General features: G+C 39.5%; 2 protein-coding genes across 3 annotated transcripts in view; one reads left to right on the top strand and one right to left on the bottom strand.

Annotated features, from left to right (window-relative positions):
- Positions 1 to 4,035, top strand: part of mpnd (MPN domain containing) — a 16,177-nt gene extending 12,142 nt beyond the window's left edge. For both annotated transcript variants that reach the window (XR_016115539.1, XM_089000718.1), the window contains one exon: positions 445 to 4,035. Coding sequence is in view for 1 of the 2 variants with exons in the window: in XM_089000718.1 (XP_088856844.1) it covers positions 445 to 531 (87 nt within the window). In the remaining variant the exon portion in view is untranslated. The remainder of the gene's footprint in view (positions 1 to 444) is intronic.
- sh3gl1b (SH3-domain GRB2-like 1b) lies at positions 1,790 to 19,172 on the bottom strand. The gene is made up of 9 exons (XM_089000719.1): positions 18,831 to 19,172; positions 12,509 to 12,577; positions 11,329 to 11,401; positions 11,093 to 11,236; positions 10,202 to 10,335; positions 9,004 to 9,162; positions 8,818 to 8,921; positions 7,584 to 7,717; positions 1,790 to 5,781 (listed from the first exon to the last, which is right to left on the bottom strand). The coding sequence occupies exons 1-9, from the start codon at positions 18,873 to 18,875 to the stop codon at positions 5,588 to 5,590; spliced, it is 1,056 nt and encodes a 351-aa protein (XP_088856845.1). The 5' UTR covers positions 18,876 to 19,172; the 3' UTR covers positions 1,790 to 5,587.

Raw genomic sequence — 19,172 nt, 5'->3', positions numbered from 1 at the left:
TATCTAATAGTTACCTACTAGCTGTCTGGCTGGCTACTCGCTATCTATTAGCTTTTTATTTAGCTTTTCTATTACCTTTTTTATTTTAAGCTATCTATTAGCTGGCTATCTGACTAGCTATCTATTAGCTATCTGGCTAGCTATCTAATAGCTTTCTACAATCTGTCTGTCTGGCTACTGGCTATCTATTAGCTATGTAAGCAGCTATCTGTTAGCTATCTATTAGCAAGCTAGCTAGCTTTCCATCTAAGTTACTTCTGAGTTGAGTGAACGCTGGCACGTGTGGCTGCCGCTGCTTACCCACAGAAAAACTTATCATGTGACTGTAAAGTGACCTTGAGAGTTTTGAAAGGCACTTAGATATCAAATTATTATTATTATTATTATTATTATTATTACACAGACGTAAATGCTTCTTTGTTCCTCTATTCCCCCCAATTAAAGGGCTCGCTGAGCTGCCACGCCCCCAAGGACCAAGCCTACTCTCAAATCCTGGAGCACGTCTACAGCCAGTTGAGTGGCGTTCAGTGAGGAGTGCAATCAGAGCCACGTTTCATCGTCACAAACATTGATTGGGTGGGGCAAAAAGTCATTTTGTGAATGTTCACATTTGTTGAGGTTACACTGTATCGAAAACGCCATTTCTTAATTTGTTTTGGGGCTCCAGGAAGAGGAACTGTATCATGGGCTTATTTCTTCTTCTATGATTTTTTAAAAAATATTTATTATTGCAACGTCATGAAAACAGGACGATGCCATAAGACTGTTCTTTCAACCAATACACACTGGAAATATTTAAAGACACTTTTTTTTGTGTATTACAGTATCAGAAAATGAAAAGGTTTCTTCAGCCGTCATCTGTACTTCTTTCAAGGTGTCGGACGTTTCGCTTCTCATCCAAGAAGCTTCATCAGCAAACTAAAATCTTTTGCTGGTAGTTTCGGCCCTATATATATTCCTACTGTCCAGACGTGGCGGTGCCAGACTCTGCTATGATTGGTCCCTTTTCTCAAGTTGGGGGGGAGCACAGGACTACTCCCTGTGGCTACACTGATTACTTCTACTGTACTGACTGATTACTTCTATTGTGCTGCCTAAGTATGGGGTGTACGACTGGCCTGATTGCCCCTTTTGCTCTGGTATCACCTCATCAGCATAACTAAGCCTATGTTGCCTAAGAAGTCTGTTGTACGAACGATTCAAATTGAACCTCACCCCACCATAGCGATTTAGTGGAGGGTTTTGCTGTTTTATGAAAATAGCTTCTTTTACGCCCCTTTCAAACCATCTATTTTATTTAGCTAAGATTTAAAATCTGATATGATTTAAATAAGATTTAAAATCTATCTATAGCCTATGTTGCATAAGAAGTCGGTGGTAGGAATGATCCAAATTGAACCTCACCCCACCTTGGCGATTTAGTGGAGGGTTTTGCTGTTTTATGAAAATAGCTTCTTTTACGTCCCTTTTAAACCATCTATTTTCTTTTGCTAAGATTTTAACCTCATTGTCGTCAAATGAGTGGTTGCTAGCTTTTAGGTGCACATGTACTGCCAACATAGGGCCGCAACTACCAGCAAAATATTTTTGTTCGCTGACGAAGCCTCTTGTATAAGAAGCGAAACGTCCGAAACCTTCAAAGACGTACAGATGACGGCTGAAGAAACCTTTTCATCGATGGATGGACCACTCCTGTACGACTGAGAGCTTACACAGACGTATTATTAGAAAATAAATTCAATATTTTTTTTTGTCTTTTTTTATTATAAGAAGTGGAGAATGGTCAGACAAAGATGCACATACAAATAATGGTAATAAAAGAGCCAAAAAAAACAAAATTGTGGTTAAAATTCAGTTCTCATAACCAGAGGTAAAAAGGGGCTTATTTCTAACATTTGACAAGGTACAACAATAATGAATATCATAAAGGACTACATGCATTTTTTTTCATAATTGGGTTGGATATAAAAATAATACTATAGTGAGCCTGAATACGAATACGAATAAGAACGACTTCAGTTGAATATTTAAGACAGACTACACAGACTACACAAAAACGACGCATTTTACAATCCGTAAATGAATGGGACTTTTTGAAATGTAAAATAATACACAAGGTGACCCAAAAAGATGTGTACCCATAAAAATGTCAATTGTGGCTCCGATTAAAAAGCTATTTATTTCAAATTACAACCACATATTATTCAGTATATGGAAGACAATTCACCAGAGTTTCAGCTATTTATGTCACTTTTTAGTCAATTTATGGCTTTCCCAAGATGTGTGCCAAATGTCCACCATTTTAACGGTAGTTTCGGCTGTCCAGTTCGTTTCACTTCTTATCCAAGAAGCTTCGTCAGCAAACTAAAGTCTTACTGGTAGTTTCGGCCCTATATATATATATCCCTACTGTCCAAACGTGGCGGTGCCGGACTGTGCTATGATAGGTCCCTGCCCTCAGGTTGGGGGGAGCAGAGGACTACTCCCTGCGGCTACACTGATTACTTCTATTGTCCTGACTGAGTATGGGGTCTACGACTGGCCCGATTGCCCCATTTGATCTGGTATCACCTCATCAGCATAACCTTGTTGCCTAAGAAGTCAGTTATAGGAACAATCCAAATTGAACCTAACCCCACCATGGCGATTTAGTGAAGGGTTTTGCTGTTTTATAAAACAATAGCTTCTTTTGCTCTACTTTCAAATTTTCTTTCGCTAAGATTTTAAACCTCATTGTCATCAAAGCCACAAGTGAAATTTTCATGGTTACGCATCTTTTTGGGTCACCCGGTATATCCCCTCCCCCCCAAAAAAGAATTAAAAAAATCTGCGTTTATGTAAGGAAACAGTCTGTAGTGTTGTAAAAGAGCCACGGGTTAGACATTGTGGACGACTCCATTCGTTTTTGGTTTACAACCTTTTTTTTGTACCAAAAATGGCACTCAAAGCATTTTTTTTGGCGTTCATTTTCCTTAAAACGGTTAGCAATCCACAGCACAGTGCTATGATACCACGTGTAAACATATTAGATAAGGACCACAACATGGTGGCGCTCTGGTTCTGCGAGGTGAGGGGGCTGGTAAATACACAAAAACACTGACAAAATGGTTAAAAAACATTTGCGAATTAAAGTATACGTTTTCCCTTTAACCGAGTTTTGGAATCCTCAAATGGATTCTTGGCGCCATTTCGTTGACCGAGTGCCTAGATTGAAGTGAGTGGAGGAACTTCAAATTCTTTCAAACTCTTAAGGCATTTTAAAAAGTGTTCCAATGTATCACAAAACACCAGGTGAAATGATTTTAGCCACTCCGCACCGGAAATGGTTGCGGTATAATGCTACGCTAATGTCTCTTAGCTCTTTCCTTCCCTGTTTCTGGACTGCGTGAGAGTCAGAATGACCGTCACGCTAAAGGAATACAGTGATACCTTGGCTTACAAACTTAATTGGTTCCCAGACAGAGTGTGTAAGGCGAAAAGTGTGTATCCCAAAAATTAATTTCCCATAGGAAACCATTCAAATGAGAATAATCCGTTCCCAGGTCATCATAAAACGTAATTTTCTACTTTCTAATTTTAACCTTTCTGACTACACTCTGCCTTTGAACTATTAAAGTTGAAACGAGTCCAAATTTCACAGTTTTCTATCCATTTTGTCACTCTCTCTCTGTCGTCTGCCTGTCTCTTTAATGTTTAAACCACCTCCCCTCACTGCTGCGTTCTTAACCAATCACGTGGCTTTAACCGACGACTGGGGATAGAGGACAAAAACAAGCCAGTTGCCATTTTCATGTTAGGAGAAGGGGCTAGTTCGCGAACGACACGTCACTCTTTGTGACAGCTCCGTGTGTATCCCGAAAAATAGTTTGTATGCAAAGGTAAAATATTCATAAATGTAACGTTCGTAAGCCAAGGGGTTCGTAAACCGAGGTATCACTGTACTTTAAAAAAGTGTATTCGGTATTTTGAAGGAGTTGAATTAAAAACTTGTCCAACTGTTGGGCTATTCCACTTTGGTGATTTCCACCCCCCCCCCCCCAAAAAAAAATGGAAGTGTGACATAAGAATTTCACATTACGGACAAAAAAAAGATACAAGCGCTGCCAGCAGCGTCGTTATTTCAGGCACTGCGTGTGTAAAATGGTTTCTAACATCGGGGTCATCGGGACATAGATTGAAACAAAACGGGTTAAACGTGCATTTGTCAAGTGATGCTAGCATCACGGACATGCTATAAGGAAAGACTGGAGTGAACCCATTGAAAAGGCAAAGAAACTGAAGGCTATTTGGTGGCTATATTCTTGATTTCCAGTTTAAAGGACAACCGACGCCTCCGGACATGTTGTGTCCATAATTTGTAAAATCACTTCAAATGACTTCTACTGAGCGTATTTTAGGATTAAGATACCACCGCATGTAGCGATGTTTTACATTTTAAGACTCGCGCTGAATATTCAGGAAGTCTTGTTATCGAGTTGATGATTCCTGACGTGACGTCACTCAAGGAACGCCCCGGACCGAAAAAGTGACACACAATGCATTTTGGGTACTTTGTTTGGTCTGAAAACTTCGTGTTGATGCCGAAATTAGAAGGAAAACACATAAATAATGAGATGGTGAATCGTTGTGTGTTGCACCAAGACTACTATTTGATATTAGTTGACACAAAATTCCCAGCAGACAAATCAGCCCATTTCCAACGGAGCTTGGGCGCCATCTTGTGCATTTTCTGGAGTCCTGACGGCTCGAATTGATACGGAAGGACTCCTTTAATGGATTGCAAACATTTATGCTTTCCTCTTCAGAACTATTTGAATCATATTCATAACCGGATGAGTAACAAGAAAGTATCTTCTCCGAATCTGAAGCCATTGTTTTCATTCTAGAGCAAGGCAAAGAGGTCCTGGCGTGACATCACGAGTAAGGGGGCGGGACCTTCTGAAACTCGGTATCTCCGAGGTCATTTTGAAGTACTTTTGGGACACTTTAAGTCATTTTTATTGGCGTTTTGCATTTAACTGTGCATTTTCTGGGACGCTACATTGGAGTTCTGACGGCTTGAATTGATACGGAAGGACTTCTTTAATCGATTGCAAACATGTATGCTTTCCTCTTCAGAACTATTTGAATCATATTCGTAACTGGATGAGTAACAAGAAAGCAATTAACTAAAAATATCAGCCTGTGTGTTTTGGGTATTTTCGATGCTATAAAACGTTTTTCTGATGTCAGTTAGGAAAACAAAAAAATGGTGTCGGTTGTCCTTTAAACTAGCGATCAAGGTTCTGGAATAAATGCTCCAAATGCCTTCCACAGGTAACATTTGTTACTAAGAAAACATGAGGCTGCGACGGTGTGGTTCAAATCTCAAGTCAGATTTTTCTATTAAAAAAAAAAAATATCAGAGTGGCCAGCAGGTGTCGTCACTGAGGCGCTCAAATTTGAAACTGAGGGAGACGGGGGGAGGGGTATTGCATCAAACCTGAGCTTTGCATGCTTGCTTTGTCTCGGTCTAGAAATCATTGAGGATTCAAGAGTCCGTCCTCCATGATGGTGGGATCGGCTCTCATGTGGACCAAATTCCACCTTAGTGGGGCAACGGAACCAGTACCTCCACGTAGTTGAGTGGGAAAAATCCCGACTGGCTGTTGAGCATCCCCTCATACCAGTTCTCGTCAATCTGATTGGTCAGCGTGATGATGTCGCCCTCGCGGAAACCCAGTTCGCCCTCGTTCTCCGGTTCAAAGTCGTAGAGCGCCTTACAGCTGGGCTGCTCCGGGGCTGCGTTCGAGGAAAGTAGGAGTTTTTAAACCACAGTGTGTCACAACATCCTGAGGGTTGCTAGTGGCGTCATCGCCTCAGTCAGTGGTGGTTATTTAAAAAAAAAAAAATAATAATAATAATTAAACGCGACTCTACTTACACATTTTTAATTTTAACTCATTCACTGCCAGACAATGTGCAAAAATTTGTTTCCTCTCCAGTGCCAGGGTTTTTGTCATTGTCACTCAAATTGCAGGACCCCCAAAAAGATTGAGTTTTAGGACTATATAAACATTCAATTCAGAGTTTGAAACCTCAACAATTTAGTTTGTGTTCTGCTTTCTACGCAACACGTAGCCACAAACATGCTCCGCCCACTTTTACTCATGCAATGTTTGCTTCCGTAAAGAGAATCGGGCCCAGTGAATTGATCGTTCTGGTGATGTCATGGGGGAAGAGGACCAAGATCAGTCAGACAATGGCCAGCCAAGAGAGCTACACACACACACACACGCACACACACAGGCACACACACACACACACACACACACACACAGTCCTGTTTCAATGGTTTTGTGAGGTCCGGATAAGGAGTGAGGACCACCGTTGCTGATAAGTTTAAAGAAGAACTAGTGTTACATTTGAACACTAAATGTCACCCCATTTCCCACGTCAACTTCTTTAAAAACAAAGAAATAAAAAGTGGAGTGAAGACTCTGAAAGGGTACATTCAAAGTCCTCACCGCTGTGGTGAATTTGGTTAAAATATCGTTTTACTTTTTGTGGTATGAACTTTTTCCTCTCATTAAACACGCGCACACACACACACATAAACACACACAGTGAGTAAAAAGTGTGCGTATCCAAGTGAAATGAAAATACACACCAAAAATCATTTTGGGTGAATTTGTGAGGACCTCTCTGAAACTTTAGCAGATGCATCGACCCTCTAGAAGCCTTTAGAATGAAAAATGTGAGGACTGACCAAAAGGTCCTCACATGTCAAAAATGTCCTCACTACGTATGGTATAAAATGTTAGTGGTCCTCAAGGGATTAGTCATACAAACACACACACACATTCTTGTTTCAATGGTGTTGTTAGGTCCGGATAACTCCAGATAAGGAGTGAGGACCACCGTTGCTGATAAGTTTAGAGAAGAACAAGTGTTACATGTGAACACTAAATGTCACCCCATTTCCCACTTCAACTTCTTTAAAAACAAAGCAATAAAAAGTGGACTTGAAACGGAAATAACAGCAGGAGTGAGGACTCTGAATGGGTACATTCGAAGTCCTCACCCCTGCAGTGAATTTGGTTAAAATATCATTTTACTTTTAGTGGTATGAACTTTTTCCTCTCGTTAACTACGCACACACACAAACATAAACACACACATTGAGTGTGTGTATCCACCAAGTGAAATGAAAATACACACCAAAAATAATTTTGGGTGAATTTGTGAGGACCTCTCTGAAACTTTAACAGGTGCATATATAGACCCTCTAGAAGCCTTTAAAATGAAAAATGTGAGGACCGACCAAAAGTTCCTCACTACGTATGGTATGAAATGTTAGTGGTCCTCACAAGAATAGTCATACAAAGACACACGCGCGCCAGATGTGTGACATATCCCTGCTCGAGTTTCGCTGACTCATGATGGTGTTGCGCAATCGCGTTGGAAATGGCTGGAATGTTTCTCGGCTCAGTTTCACAGAAAACAGACGTGTCCTCAAATCGCCGCTGCGTTTTTTTCCCCCCCGAAATCGTCGGCCATTTTGTGCGTCCTCTCTTCCAAAATGAATTAATGAGTGTCCTCACCTGAGTTGCGAGAAGGGGGCGGAGCCATCGAGGTGGTGTAGCCCCCGTTGGAGTGGTTGTCTTCACCGAAGTCAAACAGAGGTTTGGGTTTGGGCGTGTATTCGCGTCGTGGTCGGGACTGGGCCTCGTTCATCCTGGTGGGAAAGATTCAGCATGTCAATCACGTGACGGCTTGTCAATCACGTGACGCTTTTGATTCGGCAATCGTATCCGTCAGTTTGTGTGGAGTCGTCATTGCAGTACCACACTTGGCCACAAAATGTTGGGTGGCGCTGTGGTCTACTATCAAGTCAGTCAAAAAAGGCTTTAAACGTATTTGTTGCCATTCCCGAATTTAGTAGTGTAAAAAGTGTAACCGGTTTGAGTGATTATAAGCCAACTCTTAGCTAGCTAGCTAGCTAGTTTTCCATCTATTTAAGTTACTTCAGGATTGAGTGTTTATTAGATACCTCTTAGCTAGCTTTCTATCTATTTGAGTTACTTCCGGGTTGAGTGATTATTGGCTAACTCTGAGATAGCTAGCTAGCTTTTTATCTATTTGAGTTACTTCCGGGTTGAGTGATTATTAGCTAACTCTTAGCTAGCTAGCTTTCTATCTATTTGAGTTTCTTCCAGGTTGAGTGAACGCCGGCGCGTGTGGCTGCCGCTGCTCATCCACAGGAAAACTTAAACTGTGACTGTAAAGTGACCTTGAGAGTTTTGAAAGGCGCTTAGAAATCAAATGTATTATTATTATTATTATCATTTTGTACAGCGAATAGATAGCTAATAGCTAGCAAATAGCTATTAGCTAGAGAACAGATAGCTAATAGCTAGTGAATAGATAGCTAATAGCTAGCAAATAGCTATTAGCTCAAGAATAGATCGCTAATAGCTAGCGAATAGATAGCTAATAGCTCGCAAATAGATAGCTGATACCTAGCGAATACAGCTAATACAAAATGAATAGATAGCAATTATAAACCAATATGTATGTATTGCATTGTATTTTGGACAGTCGCCCCCATTTAAATCTCAGATAACTCCAGATTCATACAACTTAGGAATTAACTATATTTGTCCTGATGAAAGTCTAAGCTTTCTTACGCTGAATTGAACGTTTATGTCGTCCTAAAATGTAATAATTCTGTTGGTCCTGCAATTTGAGTGAAAATGACAAAAACCCTGGCACTGGAGTGGACACATTTTTGCACATTGTCCGGCAGCGAATGAGTTAGCGTTAGCGCCCGCACACCTTTCTCCAAGCTTGTCAGACAGCTCCTCCAGGACCTGAACCGCTTGCCGGTGATACTGCAGCTGAGATTCCACCAAAGACGAGAGCTGGCTCACTTGTTCAATCTAGACACAAAATGGCGTCCTGACCAAATTACAATCCAAGCAATCGGACGCTCGAGCGGAAATAATCCGAGCGAGCGCTCACGTCGGTCTCCAGCAAGTTATACATGCTGGTTTCGGCCACTTCCTTCGACTCGTGAAACTTCTCCAAAGCTTGTCGGATGTCCTCATCGGGAATTTTGCCCTGACGTTTTTTTTTGTAGTCGTAATCCAGGCGGCGACCTTCCAGTTTCTTGAGATGGTGCTGCGAGCGAAGGAATCACAAAATGTCTCCATAATAATAATAATAATAATAATAATAATAATAATAATAATAATAATAATAATAATACAAATAATAATACAAATAATAATAATAAATAATGCAAATAATAATAAATAATAAATAATAAAAATAATAATAATAAATAATAAAAATAATAACAATGATAACAACAATAATAACAACAATAATAATAACAATAATAAAAATAATAACAATGATAACAACAATAATAACAACAATAATAATAACAATAATAACTAATCATAATCACCATAATAATCATAAGCATCATAATAATAAGCATCATCAAAATAATCATCATAATCATAATAATCATCATCACCATCATAATAATCACCATCATAATATTCATAATAATAATAATAATATATTTCATTTATAAGCGCCTTTCAAAACTGTCATCATCATACTAACCATAATAACCATAACCATAATAATAATAATAATACAGTAAAGTCTCGTTATATCGATATCGGATATATCGATAGTCCCGGTTATATCGATACTATTTCTATGCACGCACGGAGAAAATTACATGCAAACAGGGTCGGATATATCGATAGTCCCGGTTATATCGATATTTTTTCGGACTCCCTTGAATATCGATATAACGAGACTTTACTGTAATAATAATAATAATAATAATAATAATAAGATATTTCATTTATAAGCGCCTTTCAAAACTCTCAAGGTCACTTTACAGTCGCAGGATCCTTTTTTTATGCAGGTGAGCAGCGGCAGCCACAATCGCCAGCATTCACTCTACCCAAAAGTTACTCAAATAGATAGAAAGCTAGCTAGCTAGCTAATTTATAGCTAATAGATAGCCAGCTAGACAGTTAACTAACTAGCTAGATTGTCATATAGCTAATAAATAGCCAGCTACAAAGCAAGCTAGCTAGCCAGATAGCTATAAGGCGCACTTAAAGTGAAGACAACATAAAGCGTCCGCTTTTCGCAAAATGCGGCATGTCACGTCGGGGGTTAAAATAAAAACCTGTATTTCTCGGAGGTCCTTGTCGCAGAGGCCTTGCAAGGGATCGATGAAATTCTGTTTGACGTCAATGTCCAGCGAGTCTTTCACTTCCGCCATTCTCTTCATGGCTTCCCCAACTTCCACCAGGGCGCCACCTGGAGGTGGATATGAACATCTCAGCGACACGATAAAGCGGCTTAACGTTTTGCAACCAAAAAATAAAATAAAAAATTACGAATTTAATTGGTTCCCAGACAGAGTGTGTAAGGCGAAAAGTTTGTATCCCAAAAAATTATTTCCCATAGGAAACCATTAAAATGAGAATAATCCGTTCCCAGGTCCCCATGAAAAATTATGTTCTACTTTCTAATTTTCTAAACCTTAAAGCTACAAAATATACCTTATTTTATGAATAATAAATGTGCTATGGTATTATAATTAAATAAATAAGAATTAAACACTTGCGATAATTTTACCTTGTTCCTCATCAATTGTGTTCCGTTTAGCAGGGTTGATAGCTCTTTGCATCAAGTGTACAGATGGTTTGTGCGATCCACACATTGTTCCACAATTGATGAGGAACAAGGTAATTTGTGGAGCCTGATTGATGGTATATTTTAACCTTGCAGTCTACACTCTGCCTTTGAACCATCATTAAAGTTGAAACGGGTGCAAATTTCACTGTGTTTTCGATCCATTTTCTCACTCTCCGTCGTCTGCCTATCTATTTTAATTTGCAGCTCTGTGTTTCTGTCACCCCGCCACTGCTGCATTTTTGACCAATCACGTGCAGCTTTAAACGAAGACTGGGGGCGGGGAATAGAGGACAAAATAAAGTCGGCAGCCATTTCCTTGTTAGGAGAAAGAAGTACAGATGATGGCTGAAGAAACCTTCTCTTCGACCTAACTTACCAAAGTTGGTCTCCTCTCCCAGTTCTCTCCCGTACTTGGTCATGCATTCTCCCAGAAGCCCCTCAGCTTGGGGGTAGCCGGGGTTCTTCACCTGACCGCGGATTTTCGACATGGTGTTCAACATGGACAGTTTGGCCCTCGATGCTACGACAGGGAACGGGAGAGAAAGAAGCTGATGAAAATCTCGCGTTGGAATATCGGAAATATGCAAAGAAAGGGCATTATTTGTCGCTCACCGGGGTTGGGTTGGAGATATTCAGATGTTTTGGAGATCATTTCTGCGACAGCCTTACTGGTCACGTCCACTTTCTACAAGGAAACGGCAAGAGATTCAATTGCAAATAAAATTCCAAGAATTTAACAAAATGTAAATTAAAAATAAAAAAAAAAAACGCTTGTTTCTATTCATAATTTTATTTGTGGTTTTATTTATGTGCCTGTTTTGTGATTGTATTAATACTACTATTACTACTAGTACTAATACTAATACTAATAATAATTGGATTGGCCTTTATTAGTCTCGCAGTGGAGAAATTTACTTTTTTAAATTTAATAATAATATATTGTCCTTGAGAGCTTTGAAAGTCGCTTATCAATAAAATTGATTATTATTATCATCAATAATAAATACAATACTAAACATAAGTATAAACATAATAATCTTCTTTTCCTATTAAAAAAAATACTAATCTAGTTATAATTTTATTTGTGGTTTTATTTAAGTGCCTGTTTTGTGATAATAATAATAATAATAATAATAATAATAATAATAATAATAATACATTTTATCTATAAGCGCCTTTCAAAGCTCTGAAGGACACTACAAAATTACTGGAGAGGTAAAGTGTCCTTGAAAGCTTTGAAAGGCACTCATAAATAAATGCATTATTATCATCATGATCATTATTATTGTTATTATTATTGAACACAATAATAAACATAACAATAAAAGGAATAATAATCTTTTTCTACTAAAAAATAATAAATATATCTCTTGTTACTATTCATAATTTGATCCATGGTTTTATCTATGTGCCTGTTTTGTGATTGTCATAATAATAATACTAATAAAAATAATTGTCATAATAATAACAATAATAATACATTTTATTTATGAGTGCCTTTCAAAACTCTCAAGGAGACTACAAAATTACTGGAGAGGTAAAGTCTCCTTGAGAGCTTTGAAAGGCGCTTTTCAACAAAATTGATTATTATTATCAATAATAAACATAATTATGACAATCATATTTTCCTATAAAAAATTAGATAAGGAATGAGCAAGGATTTTCTTGAAATTGACGGTTGGCTTTATTTAAGTACTAGGTACTTAAGTACTAAGACCCCCATTTTGTTTTTGCGATTGTTAGCTACTCGCTTTGTTCCATTTTTTTTGAAACCAAGACATTGCCCGCTTACCCGCTCCAGATCTCTGAAGTCGTCATCAAGTTTGGTTCCTTCGGCGCCGCCAACTTTCTCACTCACCATCTAGCGGCGGCAGAGAGGAGGAAGACAAAGAGCCATGGGGGTTAGAAAATGGAGGACAGGGGGTGGAGTATAAAAGGGTGAGCTCATTTCATGAGGCCCATAAGGTTTTAATAGACACATCCACACACTTGATCGACAGACAAAGCGCCGCCATTTACTTAACGGGATTGTTTTTGGTGCAAAAAACAAAAAACAAATTCTACAGCCTTTTTGAGGTCCATTCCGTTGCTTTTAACTCATTCAACATATTAGCTAGCTAGCTTTTAGCTATCTATTAGCTAGCTAGCTAGCCTTCTATCTTTTTGAGTGACTTCTGGGTTGAGTGACTGCTGTCGCCTGTGGCCGCCCAGAAAAACTGATCCTGTGTGTGAACTTGTGTGAACTTGAGAGTTTTGAAAGGCGCTTTGAAATTAAATGGATCTAGCTAGCTATTAGCTATATCGCTAGCTAGCAAGCTATTTGAGTCAGGAAACATATTAGCTGGCTACCTTTTAGCTATCTATTAGCTAGCTAGCTAGCCTTCAATCTTTTTGAGTGACTTCTGGGTTGAGTGAATGCTGGCGCGTGTGGCTGCCGCTGCTCACCCACAGAAAAACTGACCCTGTGACTGTAAAGTGAACTTGAGAGTTTTGAAAGGCGCTTTGAAATTAAGTGGATCTCGCTAGCTATTAGCTATATAGCTATCTAGCAAGCTATTTGAGTCAGGAAATATATTAGCTGGCTAGCTTTTAGCTATCTACTAGCTATCTATTAGCTAGCTAGCTAGTCTTCTATCTTTATGAGTGACTTCTGGGTTGAGTGAATGCTGTCGCCTGTGGCCGCCCAGAAAAACTGATCCTGTGACTGTCAAGTGAACTTGAGAGTTTTGAAAGGCGCTTTGAAATTAAATGGATATAGCTAGCTACTAGCTATATCGCTAGCTAGCAAGCTATTTGAGTCAGGAAACATATTAGCTGGCTACCTTTTAGCTATCTATTAGCTAGCTAGCTAGCCTTCAATTTTTTTGAGTGACTTCTGGGTTGAGTGAATGCTGGCGCGTGTGGCTGCCGCTGCTCACCCACAGAAAAACTGACCCTGTGACTGTAAAGTGAACTTGAGAGTTTTGAAAGGCGCTTTGAAATTAAGTGGATCTCGCTAGCTATTAGCTATATCGCTAGCGAGCAAGCTATTTGAGTCAGGAAATATATTAGCTGGCTAGCTTTTAGCTATCTACTAGCTATCTATTAGCTAGCTAGCTAGCCTTCTATCTTTATGAGTGACTTCTGGGTTGAGTGAATGCTGTCGCCTGTGGCCGCCCAGAAAAACTGATCCTGTGACTGTCAAGTGAACTTGAGAGTTTTGAAAGGCGCTTTGAAATTAAATGGATATAGCTAGCTACTAGCTATATCGCTAGCTAGCAAGCTATTTGAGTCAGGAAACATATTAGCTGGCTACCTTTTAGCTATCTATTAGCTAGCTAGCTAGCCTTCAATCTTTTTGAGTGACTTCTGGGTTGAGTGAATGCTGGCGCGTGTGGCTGCCGCTGCTCACCCACAGAAAAACGGACCCTGTGACTGTCAAGTGAACTTGAGAGTTTTGAAAGGCGCTTTGAAATTAAATGGATCTAGCTAGCTATTAGCTATATCGCTAGCTAGCAAGCTATTTGAGTCAGGAAACATATTAGCTGGCTACCTTTTAGCTATCTATTAGCTAGCTAGCTAGCGTTCAATTTTTTTGAGTGACTTCTGGGTTGAGTGAATGCTGGCGCGTGTGGCTGCCGCTGCTCACCCACAGAAAAACTGACCCTGTGACTGTAAAGTGAACTTGAGAGTTTTGAAAGGCGCTTTGAAATTAAGTGGATCTCGCTAGCTATTAGCTATATCGCTAGCGAGCAAGCTATTTGAGTCAGGAAATATATTAGCTGGCTAGCTTTTAGCTATCTACTAGCTATCTATTAGCTAGCTAGCTAGCCTTCTATCTTTATGAGTGACTTCTGGGTTGAGTGAATGCTGTCGCCTGTGGCCGCCCAGAAAAACTGATCCTGTGACTGTCAAGTGAACTTGAGAGTTTTGAAAGGCGCTTTGAAATTAAATGGATATAGCTAGCTACTAGCTATATCGCTAGCTAGCAAGCTATTTGAGTCAGGAAACATATTAGCTGGCTACCTTTTAGCTATCTATTAGCTAGCTAGCTAGCCTTCAATCTTTTTGAGTGACTTCTGGGTTGAGTGAATGCTGGCGCGTGTGGCTGCCGCTGCTCACCCACAGAAAAACGGACCCTGTGACTGTCAAGTGAACTTGAGAGTTTTGAAAGGCGCTTTGAAATTAAATGGATCTAGCTAGCTATTAGCTATATCGCTAGCTAGCAAGCTATTTGAGTCAGGAAACATATTAGCTGGCTACCTTTTAGCTATCTATTAGCTAGCTAGCGTTCAATTTTTTTGAGTGACTTCTGGGTTGAGTGAATGCTGGCGCGTGTGGCTGCCGCTGCTCACCCACAGAAAAACTGACCCTGTGACTGTAAAGTGAACTTGAGAGTTTTGAAAGGCGCTTTGAAATTAAGTGGATCTCGCTAGCTATTAGCTATATCGCTAGCTAGCAAGCTATTTGAGTCAGGAAATATATTAGCTGGCTAGCTTTTAGCTATCTACTAGCTATCTATTAGCTAGCTAGCTAGCCTTCCATCTTTTTCAGTGACTTCTGGGTTGAGTGAATGCTGGCGTGTGTGACTTTTATAACGCCGATGATTTACAGCCTTGGGTTGCAGAATAACCGCGTGACCCATTTTGTAAAGCACAATAAACACAAAATACACTTTTTTTAAATCCTTACGTTGTACGCATACTTTTGCTAGCCATCTGTTTCGGGTTTCAGAATCGACTAAAAATTAAAAAAAGAAAAGGTAATATCCATATCTGGCAAATGTCACAGGAGGATCATAGAATCATGAAAAAAATAGTTTGAATTCTTGCTAAAACTGGAATGCCTTTTGGAATTACATTTTTGGAAGGTTGGGGCTAAGGTTGAAACGTAGCCTTGAGGCAGTCACGCTAAAAGATTGTCTTTGCTAACGCACAGAAATCCAACATTCACGTCTACGGGGGATTCTGGGTTCCCATAGGAAACCATTAAAATGAGAATAATCCGTTCCCAGGTCACCCTAAAACATAATTTTCTACTAAATAAGCCTTACAACTACACAAAATATACCTTATTTTATGTATAATAAATGTGCTACGGTATTATAATTAAAGAAATAAACTGCACCGTATAATAAAGTTGTTTTATTTACCTTTGTGATGGTCGTTGATGGCTTGATGAAATGGAGTGGCTGCTTTCATCAGCATTAAACACTTGATGAGGAACGTAGCCTTCTTCTTTCACCATCTTGAGGAATGATCCCTTGTAGGTGCTTTCTCTGCGATCATTTTGTCTAGTTCCTCATCAATTGTGTCTGTTTAGCTGGGTTGATAGCTTTTTGCATCAAGTGTACAGATGGCTTGTGCGGGTTATTTGTGGAGCCTGATGTATGGTATATTTTGTGGATCAACAAAAAAAAAGCCCGTTTTGAAATCCGCTTCAAAGACAACCAGAATGAAATCATTTTTTGTAGCATATCACAAGACAAATAGAACGTAAAAAAAAAGGAAAAAGAAAGGATGTGCGCACTGCTAGGCACTGATATCCAGTCCTGCTTCCTGTATGCCTCCAGTGAGGAAAATCCGAGCTGAGTCAACTGTTATTGAGACGAGGGAAAACAAAGGAGGTACAGTGATACCTCGGTTTACGAACCCCCTTGGCTTACGAACTATTTCGGTTTACAAATGTTAAATGTATGAAAATTTTACCTTGGCATACAAACTATTTTTCGGGATACACATGGAGTTGCCACAATGAGTGATGTGTCGTTCGCGAACAAGCCTGTTCTCCTAAAAGAAAATGGCAGCCAGCTTGTTTTGGCCCTCTATTCCCCTGCCCCAGTCGTCGGTTAAAGCCACGTGATTGGTCAAGAACGCAGCAGTGAGGGGAGGTGGTTTAGACATTGAAGAGACAGGCAGACGACAGAGAGACAGTGAGCAAATGGGTAGAAAACAGTGACATTTAGACTTGTTTCAACTTTGATAGTTCAAAGGCAGAGTGTAGACTGCAAGGTTAAAATTCCCATCAATCAGGCTCCACATATATCCCGCACAAGCCATCTGTACACTTGATGCAAAAAGCTACCAACCCAGATAAACAGAACACAATTGGATTGGATTGGATTGGATTTGCCTTTATTAGTCTCGCAGTGGAGAAATTTACATTTATATTTATTAATTTACATTTATATTTAATTTATTTATTTAATTTGTTTAATTATAATATCTTAGCACATTTATTATACATAAAATAAGGTATATTTTGTGTAGTTTTAAGGCTCAGAAAATTAGAAAGTAGAAAATTATGTTTTATGGGGACCTGGGAACGGATTATTCTCATTTTAATGGTTTCCTATTGGAAATTGATTTTTTGGGATACACACTTTTCGCCTTACACACTCTGTCTGGGAACCAATTAAGTTCATAAGCCAAGGTATCACTGTAAATATTGCCCAGCTAACTTTGATCATCCATCTTTTAGTGTCAATTGCAAATACTTTGCCTGTATTTTTTTAAGTCTAAAAATAAACTTCCTCTGGCTTAGCGCCTTGATTTCATTTTATGTCTACACACAGTCGCAAATCAGATCTACGGTCGCATAGTGTGGAAAATGACTCCCGTGGAAAATTAAAGGCAGATATTTTGGTTTCATTTTTGTGGTTTGAGTTCATCGATTCATTGTATCAGCTTTTGAAACATGTCTACCGTCTACTTCTGTTGTTTATTTACACAAGCTCGCCTGATATTGCAACACGTTCTAACCGTCAGGGATCTGTCTGTTTTCTTGACAGGAAGCGCGAGGCAGAAACCAAAATGTCTTTCCTGCTTAGATCAGCAGGGGTGGTGAAAAAAAAAACACATTCTTATAGAGAATCCTGGCCCGAGTTGAGTAGGAGAAATAGTCGTAGATGTCCCATATTTACTATAAATACTCATACCTTTACAGTCACAGGAGTTTTTTTGTGGGTGAGCAGCGGTGGCCACACGCGCCAGCCTTCACTAAAGCCGGAAGTAACTCAAATAGAAAGCTAGCTAGCTAGCTAATAAATAGCCAATAGATAGCTACCTAGATAGCTAATACATAGCTAGATAGCTAGTAGCCAGCTAAGTAGTAGATAGCTATTAGATAGCCATTAGATAGCTATTGAATGTAGCCAAAATCCAGTGTCATCTCGTGCTGAAATATTTTAAATAATTGCTTGTGGTGTGTATTAAGTAAGTAAAATAATTTAAACAAATTACCTTTGTTTTTTTTCTATCTCTGTTTTTATTCTTGCTAAAAGTAAATAATTATGTGTCAGGTTGTGTTTGTCAGGTTTATTATCGCTTAATAAGGGGAATTGCAATCATTAATAAGGGGTAATACTCGATCATATGTAAATATTCTTTATCGCTGCGTACGGTCAATTATGAAAACATAATGTACGCATGCGCAGTAAACTGCATTTCCGCTTGTGTTAGCGTTCTTTTTTCATCATTTCAAATAATGTACGGTGTACTACAACTTTTATACGGGAATTGTAATCATAAAGGCAGTTATTGGGTTGACAGGTATGAATACTCATCGATTGTATGGCCAAAGATATCAGTGGGAGGTCCACAATCTATGTCCCTTGGCTGATTTGTGAAACTCCTAGATTTAAATAACCAAAAAAAAAAAAGTTCACGACACAGCTGGAGTGGAAAAAGGGTCATCAGGTCTTCCAGAAAGTTGACACATTTCCAAATACGTTGAAAAGTTGTTTGCTTCTCAACCGTGACTCATCGCGAGGCTGAAAGAACGATCGGTCGGTTGGTTGGTGACCTTTGGTATATAAAAAAAAAACATTCAAAGGGAAAGAAACGCCATGAAGATCCACCTCCACTTTAATTAGCTTCGGGGTGTGGGAGAAGGAGAACAAACACACGAAACATACTTAAAAAAACAACAAACGCATCGTGGAATGCAACATTTGCTTTTTTACGTGTTAGTGCACATGGAACAAAACTGAGGTTCACAGTTAATCATCATTAGCATAAACTCAATCGCGTTAGCTTGGATGCTAAGCGAAGCTAACTACGAGAGTTTGTTAGCTAGCCGAACTCAAGCAGGGGTAGTGGTGGCGAACAGGGCTGAAGAAGAAAAGTTGCACAAACCTGACTGGCTTTATAAAACTGCTTCTTTAAGCCTGCCACGGACATTTTGGCAGTGTCTTCCAACTTCACGGCGTTTTCGTGGCGTGAACTTGTCCGAAGTTGGCCGCGGAGCGTTGGAGGGGGTAAAACCAGTGGAAATGATTCGGAGGTATCATAGGATTGCACAGATGTCCGTCAACTGGGTCGGGACACGCCGACTGTCCACGTCCACGGGAGTGTCGTCCCACTGTCACCGGACATAAAAACACTCTCGGATGTTCCCGACGTGTAATTTAGTCCAGTGGTGAATTGTGGAGAGTTTCCACGTATACACACAAACAAATCTGTAGAGGAATGAAATGA

This window comes from Hippocampus bargibanti, linkage group LG07, assembly GCF_051943395.1.
Source record: "Hippocampus bargibanti isolate YZ-2025 linkage group LG07, ASM5194339v1, whole genome shotgun sequence".
In the NCBI taxonomy this organism is placed as follows: Eukaryota; Metazoa; Chordata; class Actinopteri; order Syngnathiformes; family Syngnathidae; genus Hippocampus; species Hippocampus bargibanti.
This window is presented reverse-complemented; position numbering and strand designations above follow the sequence as displayed.

Excerpts from the sequence above, each read along its gene's own strand:
- sh3gl1b (XM_089000719.1), bottom strand. The coding sequence starts at position 18,875 with ATGTCCGTGGCAGGCTTAAAGAAGCAGTTTTATAAAGCCAGTCAG. Across the intron at positions 11,402-12,508 it reads ACTTCAGAGATCTGGAGCGG|AAAGTGGACGTGACCAGTAA; the intron begins GTAAGCGGGCAA and ends GTTTCCTTGTAG. Across the intron at positions 8,922-9,003 it reads ATAACTTGCTGGAGACCGAC|ATTGAACAAGTGAGCCAGCT; the intron begins GTGAGCGCTCGC and ends TTTTGTGTCTAG.